The sequence below is a fragment of the Sceloporus occidentalis genome, unplaced genomic scaffold (assembly GCF_023333645.1).
Source record: "Sceloporus occidentalis isolate IW3139 unplaced genomic scaffold, rSceOcc1.0.p SCAF_2, whole genome shotgun sequence".
In the NCBI taxonomy this organism is placed as follows: Eukaryota; Metazoa; Chordata; class Lepidosauria; order Squamata; family Phrynosomatidae; genus Sceloporus; species Sceloporus occidentalis.
This window is the reverse complement of record NW_028316982.1, coordinates 185,491,914-185,501,082: the sequence shown is the minus strand read 5'-3', so window position 1 is coordinate 185,501,082 and position 9,169 is coordinate 185,491,914. Positions and strand designations below refer to the sequence as shown.

General features: G+C 35.7%; 1 protein-coding gene across 5 annotated transcripts in view; it reads right to left on the bottom strand.

Annotated features, from left to right (window-relative positions):
- The window catches only part of LOC149319447 (connector enhancer of kinase suppressor of ras 2), a 197,707-nt gene that overhangs the window by 7,715 nt on the left and 180,823 nt on the right, over positions 1 to 9,169 (bottom strand). The window contains exon 21 of one of the 5 annotated variants that reach the window (XM_089511736.1): positions 6,806 to 8,583. The exons of the other annotated variants lie outside the window; for them this stretch is intronic. Within the exon in view, the coding sequence (XP_089367862.1) occupies positions 8,579 to 8,583 (5 nt within the window). The 3' untranslated portion in view covers positions 6,806 to 8,578. Of the gene's footprint in view, positions 1 to 6,805; positions 8,584 to 9,169 lie in introns of those variants that run through there. 5 annotated transcript variants of the gene reach the window in all.

Genomic DNA, 9,169 nt, shown 5'->3' with positions numbered 1-9,169 from the left:
TTAACATATCACAATGAAGCAGCGGTTCTCAACTTGTGGGTCAGAAACACATATTTCCAGTGGTCTTAGGAACTGAGACACCGCAATTTTATGGATGGGGGTCACCACAACATGAGGAACTGTATTAAAGGGTCGCGGCATTAGGAAGGTTGAGAACCACTGGGTCTGCACACATTTTCACTTATGTTTGTGTAATGAACAGTGGATGCTTAGAATTTGTTTAACTGGCCACAAATGATCAGGTGAGTGCATTCAGCTTACAGGATTTAGGTTGGGAGGCCTGCTGTTTGTGATCAGAATACTCACAAAGACAGGAATGAGTCAACTACACTTAAATTTCTCTGGAAACCTTAGAGCATAAACATATTTAGAGAATACATTTGTGGAGGCTAGCACAAGTATCATAAATCCTCTTATAAACAACAGTTGATAACCTTGGTTCAGAATCTTAATTCAGATTAATCTATCCACCCAATTAATCAGAGCCCATGTACTTTGAGGGTATCATTTTAATATCATAATCTTCAAAATGTTTAATCAATAAATATAATGCCTCATGCTTTCAGCTGAATTCTATATATGTTTATGTTTATGTAGAATAAGTCAAGCTGTGTTCAATAGGATCATTGTAGGATCATCACAAATTAGACATTCACTGCAGTAATTCTATCTACTTTACATTACAGGTTGTGTCTCCCTTACTCAGAATTCTGAAATATTCCAAAAAACAGTAACACCTTTGCTTTCTGATGGTTCAGTGTATATAAACTTTGTGTCATGTACAAAATTATTAAAATATTGTATAAAATATCTTCTGGCTATGTGAATTAAGTATATAAGCATAAATGAATTTTGCGTTTAAACCTGGACCCCATGTCTAAGATTTCTCAGTATGTATGTATATGAAAATAAAGGTATTCCTCCTCCCAATAATTTGTTTTAAAATCCAAAATCCAAAACAGGCCTGGTCTCAAGCATTTTGAATTAGGGAGACTCAAACTGTACAATCCTGTAGGTGTTTCCTCAGGCATATATATGTCCAGGAAATCCTGGAAATAAATAAATAAATGCCACTGAATTTTCCGTTTATTGTTCTCTCACAAGTAGGTATGAAAAGACCCTCTTCCTAGTAACCATCTACTGCCCTTCATTTTATACTCACAAGGCTTTTCACTTAGTTTCTCCTTACACAGAGAAAAGCCTCCAGATATGATTTTACTGTTTGGATATGTACATGTGAGAAAAGGTGAACCTTCCCCTAATCTGGTTTTATGGACTTTAAATGTCAATGCAATCTGGAAATAGAACAGAAACCACTAGAGAAAACTGGCACAATATGCTGAAACTATCTGGTCTTAGTAATCCTGTAGCCCTATCATAGAATAACTGGAAGTTTTTAAAGGCACAACTATTTGAACCATTTAAATAATCCATGTGTTTCAGAGCATGGATAAACAAGGCCACTTCTCTTGATAGGATCACAATTCATATTTAACAGTCTGAACTTATACTGTAGTATTCTGAGCCATGCTGGGCACTTATGATCTAACAACAGTGCTAAATTAAAGCATCTCTTCATTTGTTCTCATCAAGTCCATTACCAGATCCATACATGAACTAGGTCCACCAAAAACCTTACCAAACTTTGATGAAGAGAAACAGAGTTGAATGTCATCTATATAATGATAAGACATTAGTCTAAATCTCCAGATGATCTATGGGAAAAATGAATAGATTCTTGCTGGAGTCCAAAACACCTTTGCCAAGTGGTCAAGGAACAATCTTCCAGTAACACCTTATTCCAAGAAGGAATAGAACTGAAAAACAGTGCCTCCAACACTAACCTGGGTAGCTTTTGAAGAACTGTACCATTGCTGATGGTACTGAAAACAACTGTGTGGCCAACAGAACTTACAGGAGACACTTCACGTATTGTACCCTTAGAAAACATCATAGCACACAGTGAGCCAGGTACCTAGAGTTCCAAAACTACGCCTGAAAACTGAAATCCAGAAAATACATTTCATCCAAGAGACTCTAGAAATAGGCCTAGTTTTGGAACTAAAGGTACCTGGCTCACTGTGTATTATGATGTTTTCTAAGCGTACAATAGGTGAAGTGTCTCCTGTAAGTTCTGTTGTCCATGCAGTTGTTTTCAATATCATCAGCAATGTTTTTCAGTTCCATTCCTCCCTGAATGGTAAGGTGGTACTGGAAGATTGTTCCTTGAAAATACGCTTCACCAAAGGGACTCTAGAAATAGTAGACAACCTCCAACCTGACCAGGAACGGTTTGTGAACTATTGCCATCCGGAGTTTCTTTCATTATGGTTTAGATTAGATTTCTTCAAAAGGGTTCTGAAGAAGTATAGTTTCTTTTAAGTACAATTTCTTTTAAAGAAGATGGCCTCAACTCATCTCTCAAAGAGGCATTTAAAATTTCTTCATGCTATAGAACATTTCCTCCTTAGATGTAATAAGCTAAACAAGGTAAAAGTTGAACACACAAGTATTTGACTACATTTGGCCAAGTGACAGGAAAAACCTGGCTCAGAAATCATCCAACTATCCATTAAGGTAGCTTTCTGTGCATGTGGAGAGGAGCTGGTTTTGTGACAGCTGTGCATTAGCAATATTGATAAAACTGCTCTACATTTTAAAATTATTGGATTGTATACAGAATTAGGAAAAATAGGTTTGTATTTGAAATAATAAATGAATAAAAATGTATTTTGCAAATGCTGGACATAATGTCAACTAGAAAGGGATTCCAGCATGTGGGAGCCATTACTTCAAAAGCCCAGCCCCCAGAGATCTCCAAAAATCAGGTCTATGCAGAATTATCAGGAACATCTCTTCTGGCTCTCACAGTGAAGGGACAGGTTAATAAGGGAGAAGGTATAATCTCAGATATTGGCATCCCAAATAGTTAAGGGCTTTCTACAACAAACTTTATACAACAAAGGCCTTATTAAACTTTAAAACTGGTAGAAAAGAGGCACCTAATGCAGCTTCTGCAGCAAAAATATTACATTCTCATGAAAGCAAGTTCCAACAACTCCATTAGCTGCTAGTTCCAGACCAACTTTAAGGGCAACCTCACTGCAGTAACCTAATCTTGCAGTCACTAGCACTTGTAGAACAGTGACCAAACTATTCCTTTTCAAGAACTGCTACACCAGATGTGTCAGTCAAAGCCAGTAGCAAGACCTCTAAACTGCCATGTTCAATTGGGTTTCCTAAGTACACAAAGATGGATACAGGACTACAAATCTGCTCTTTCAGAGGGAATTCCTCACACCCAGAACAGACAAACAACTTATCAGTTAGATTCAGGAACCAATTGCTCACAGGACCTCCATCTGCAATACCCATCATATCCCCAGAGTTACAAAACCATTAAAAATACCTTTTGTTTTCCTCCTGCCTACAAAGATACTGAAACCATGATTGAGATAAAATAAACACCAGCAGCTTGGAGCCAATGCAATGTGTCTTAAATCTGGAATGTCCACAGTGAACCTTGAGTTCTTTGTTTAACCATTTTGAATGGAAGGATAGAAAATAATGCATATTTTCAAATTTCACGATAAAAATATGAAAGGTGTGATGACATTTTGAATATTAAATTGAAAGTGAATGAAGTGAAAGAAAATTATCTGTCACAGAATCCTTAAAAGTCACCTTAACTGAGATTTGACAGAGCAGTTACAGTTAAACTTGCTTAAAAGTCATCCCTGAAATTTCATAAATGGTTTACAATTTGTAGCTGGCACGTTATGAATTACATAAGTCCTTGATCATTTCAAAGGGAAGAAACATCCAAACAAGTATCTTACCTGGAGATCATAAGAGACAGCTATTGACAAAGAGTACAAAGAAAAGAGAAAAAATAATATAAATAAAATCAACAGAAAATTAGCAGAAAATTACCATGCTTTGAAATAGTGTATGTGCTAGCTCATTTGGTTTAAGCATTACAGAACAAAAGAACTTGTTACTTTTATGCAAGGGTCATGTATAATAAATCAGTTATAATTATTTTATAAGAAGAAGCACTCTTTATTTTCAAAAATGATCTCAAATGCATTATGATGGTAGTTTTTTTTTAGTTTTCTTCACTTTAGAGACTAGTGTCCAAAACACACTGCATAAATAATCCAGTTTGGGACCACTTTAACTGCCCTGGCTCAGTGCTAGGGAATCCTGGGAATTGTAGTTTATTGTGGCTCTCTTACAGAGAAGGCTAAACAGAGAAGTCTCACACTAGATTATTTATGCAGTGTGTCTTGTATCGAAGTAATAGAATAAAACTCTGGGATATATTTTATGTTAGCAGGATATTATACAATAAATTACTTAGGGTAAGCAATTACTGTTTGCCCCATCCCCGGTTCCACCTGATGCAAAGTATGCTTTGAAAGGGGATAGGGAAATGCCTGTCATCTCATGACGCATGATAATTGTTCCTTTAGCAAAGTATGTAATGGTGTGAAATGTGGTGACACCACGTATGTCAGCGCAAAAGGTTAAACAGCAAATGGTGTGAGTGTCTGGACTTAACTACATTAGTCACAAGTCAAATCTGAGGAACCCTTGTATCTCAGGATTTACAGGATAAATAGTTGACTTTGAACACAAAATATATGGCTAGTGCATAACCATCTTGCAGATTAGGAACACTGTTTCACAGATGATACATTTTAAATGCATGTTAGTGTGGGTCCTAACTTTCACAGAAGAGATGTGTTCATGGAAGGGGTCCTTGCACCAGTGTGACCCTCCTTCTGTGAAGAAAAACTGCTTCCATTCACAGAGCAAAAAGGATCCATGACATTTATTTTTATCACTATGGCAACAAAAATACCAGAATTTTCTTGTACTTTAGATAAGAAGGCTAACAAATAGGTGATCTAAATCTAAATATTTTTACACCCAATAATCAAAAACAGTATCTTGTAATATGTTTTTGCACTGCAACGAAGCAATGAATGGCTGACCACCAAACAATTCCATATGTCTCAATGCAGGCCCAATTTTCCTTCCTGCTTCTTATCATGATCGTTGGGTTTTATATGTTAGAGATAGCAACCAGATGCCCCAAGTGACACATAAACTATCAAAAGAGCATTGCCCAATGGTATATTGCTTTTTCATGGAGCTTGAATTACATAAACTACATTCAAGATGCGACTGTACTTTTAATCTGAACCACAGCTGAAGATGATCAGTAGATCAACAGAAAACAAACTATAATGTTTTATATAAATTATATTAGTATCAGTGATATTAGGTTAACAGCCTATATAGGACTGTATGTGTATGTGATTTTAAGTCATATCTTGAGTTATGGGAACCTTGTGAATTTCATAAGGGTTTCTTAGGCAAGGAATACTCAGATGTGGTTTTGCCAATTCCTTCCTCTGAATACAGCCTACAGCACCTGGTATTCATTGGCTGTTCCCCATCCAAGTACTAACCAGGGCTGACCCTGTTTAACTTTGAAGATCAGACAGGATCTTGTGCCTTTAAGGTCTATTTGACTGGAGTAGGATGTTGGATATATTTCTGGGGTAGGGACCATCAGTCTGTTGCAGCAAAAACAACCTAGGTTTCATTTGGTATATGCTTTTGGGTGGTCCATTCCATACCAGCAAGGGCATTTTGATGGTTTCTGATAGGGCTTTATGTTGCTAAACTGTGTGTAAAGAGCTTCTTATTGTTTCCATGATGGCCTCAATTCCAAGCTTGTTGATCTGAGCCAGGCTATGTAACCTTTATGTAAAAACACTGTCAATGAAGTTTATATAATCAGTTTTCTCTCTCAGAATTGCTATGGTAACAACATCAAGAAAGATGCCTGCTCTGAATTTTTACAAGACTGCCCCAGTGAATCCCATGAAAAGGCTTTCTGAAGAAATAGAAGTACAAAAGCACCGATCAATCTGTCTTCAGATAAGACAGACATATGATGCAGAAAGCAAAATTTTGAAACATCTTATTTCCATGGTAAAAACTGCTTGTGTTAAGAAAAAATAACTGGAATTTTACAAACTTTATTTTCAGTAACACAGAGAAATTTGAAATAGCTAGGTGCAATTAATGTCACATCTTGCTAACTGCCAACCTTCTGATTACCTTTTGTAAAAGACTTTTGTAAAATGGAAATGGTCATTCAGTTAGGGATGGAGAGTGCTTTGAAATCCGAATATGTCATGGTGCCAATATATAAACTCCATTCAGCCTGTGGCAAAGTGTAGCAAAGACCCATAACAGAAAACCTAAAATTGCATTCAAGATATTATAAACTCAAATCTTTAGCTTTAATTCTTTTGTAAAACATTTCATTTCTATCTAATTACAGAATTTAAAGACAAACCATAATGGCTTTAGGCCATTTTTCAACTTGGTTTTAGTCATAAATCTTTCAGGTTGCAAGATCTTTATGCATTAAGCAGTAATTTATTAAATTTGAGAAAGATACTTCATGTTGGAACCTTAAATAAAGGCTAAAGTCTGCCTTTGCTAAGCACCAAACCAGCAGTAAATTACAGAAGAAAATGATTTATCAATAAAATAAAATGAAATAAAATAAAAACATGGTGAGGTTGTATCTTCACCCTCTATGAACAAATAGCTAAAGTCTAGCCAAATTTAAATGCTTGGTTCCAGTGGGAAAGAACTAACTTTCCTACTGAAATAAATAAAATTCCAAAAGCTCATACCAAAAGACTTTTTTTTGATTAAAAAAAGTCAGCAAACAATCCTGACAGAACAAATACATTCGATCTGTGTTCATGAAAAATAATAGAAGCAGAAAGTATAGTCAATTTTTTTATACTTATGTGAGGCCCAGTAATCTTATATGAAGAATGGTAATGAATTTCTCACGGGCTTGCCTACAGTATACAGGCTTTTATTTATGTTATTTTTTAAAAATGCATATTAAAGCTGCAAGATTTTGTACTGCTGTTAAGCAGATGCTGTGCATTATTATGAAAAAATTACAACTCATTTCTCTATAAAAAGGGAAATATATTTGTTTATATATAAATAACTCTCTATATTTTATTGGTATTAACATAATGCAATACCATACATGGACCTGACAGAAATAAAACATTTCAAAATACATTTTAAAATTCTCTCTCCATAGGATAGTATGAAATATCAAGAAATTAGCATTGACATTACAATACAACCTTAGCCAAAAATAGAAAGAAAATTCACACCCAATCACAGAGAAACAGGCAAATAATGATCCATAGGAGATCCAATGCATGATGATAGACAATACTTGGATCTACTTAGGGAGACATCTGACAAAATCCTAGCCCCATTACTGTCTCCTATGGATCCTAAATAATTTACAGAGAATACTTTATGCCTATGCTGTAAGGCAACATCACTCACATTTAAGTCCTAAAAGGTAAGGAGAAATTGAAGATTTCTGTCTGCAGAGTTTGACAACACTCCAGTAAGAAGCATCATCTTTACTGTTGTAAAACTAGTATCTGTGCCTCATCTGATAAATCACTATAAACCATTCCACAAACTCTGTTGCAATTACAAGCCAACCTACTTGAAAGTAAGACTCAAGCTATACATGACAGTAATAGGCATGTTCATTAAGCCCAATTGGTGTATTTCACTTATGGATGAAACATGAAATTAACTAAACTTTCAATAAAGGAAGTTGTTGCCAATCCCCAAATATATGTGCTTTTGCTTTAAAATTTAAACCCTCACCCAACCACATTTCATTCACATGCATTTTTGGCCAATACAGAGCATTAATGGTTATGCCATCAACATGTGTAGTTTGAGCCTCAACTCCACTGAATTTTAAAAAATTAATGCCAAATAAACACAGTTAGCAATGGACTGTACGGCTTGCAACAGTCTTGGCATGTTTGGACTTCACAGAATACATTTCATTTGTATTATACAGCATGTTTTCACTAATGTCAAGAGTAATATTAGCTTTTCCCCCTTTTGTCAGGATGGAAGTAACTGAAGTCCATCTTCAAAATAGGATATTATCATTATCATAGCTGCTCTTTCTTTCTTTCATTCTTTCCTTCCTTGAAAACTGTGGAACATGCCTGAGTGTCATCATAGCCCTTCCCCTGCTATGACCCTCTTCCCCTTCTGTTTCTCCCAAACTGGTAGAAGTATTTTCTGCAACAGTATTTTATATAGCCTGGGTCTGATATTGTGCCTAGTCCCTCTGTAGAAAGGGTGCATTCTTCAAAATAAAAGCAATAGGTCTGGCAACAAGTTTGCGCCTTGTAATACTTTCCTGGAGGTCCCTTACACAGGCATTTGGTTGTCTCTATTTTAAAGTCAGTTCTTGCTTACAAACATCAAAGGTATTCAAGAAGAATTGACTGGCTTTCTGAATGCAGGACATTAGAGGTTGCTTGCAAGAGGCTGAAGATGAGTCTCCGTCGTGCCAATTCTCTCCGATCTAAATTCTCTAATCAATAGTTTATCAATCTTTGAGTCCAATCGGTTCAGTGCCAAGAGAAGTGGATCCGAGTTGGCATGGGGAGGGTCTATCAACTCTCGCAGTGCTTTAGCCTAATACGATAAAGCAGTGATACAATATGGTGAAAGAACTGTGATAGTCTTATTTCTACATCATATTAGTAGTGCATTGGTAACACAATCATGCAATGCTGATAAAAGAGAGAAAGCATATATGGCGAAGTTTTCATATAGTGCTAGCTCCACAGTGAACTTATTTGCATGCATACTTGCTCAATGAAAGAAAATAAGCATGGCACTTTTCTGTTATGAGACCAGCAAGTTTCAGTCTTTGAGGGAAGAAAAATGTTTATGAGGATGCAGTTCTGGATCTTCAGATTTCAGTAAAACTATATCAACAACTATAAAATTAAAGTAAATAGGCAACATGTATTTATTTTTAACACAACTAACTGCTAGAGATTTTCCTATTCAATATACATTACAAAAGGTGACTGAGGAAATGGGAAAAACTGATTTGGTCTAAACATGCAACTTTCTCAGCATTAAACAACACAAACAGAAAAATGTTTGTGTTGTCACAGAAAAATGGGATATGGGAAAGAGAAACCTAATTACTGTATACACTCAATTATAAGTCTAGAAATTTTAGTCAAAAAATTGACCCCCAAAACCTAGA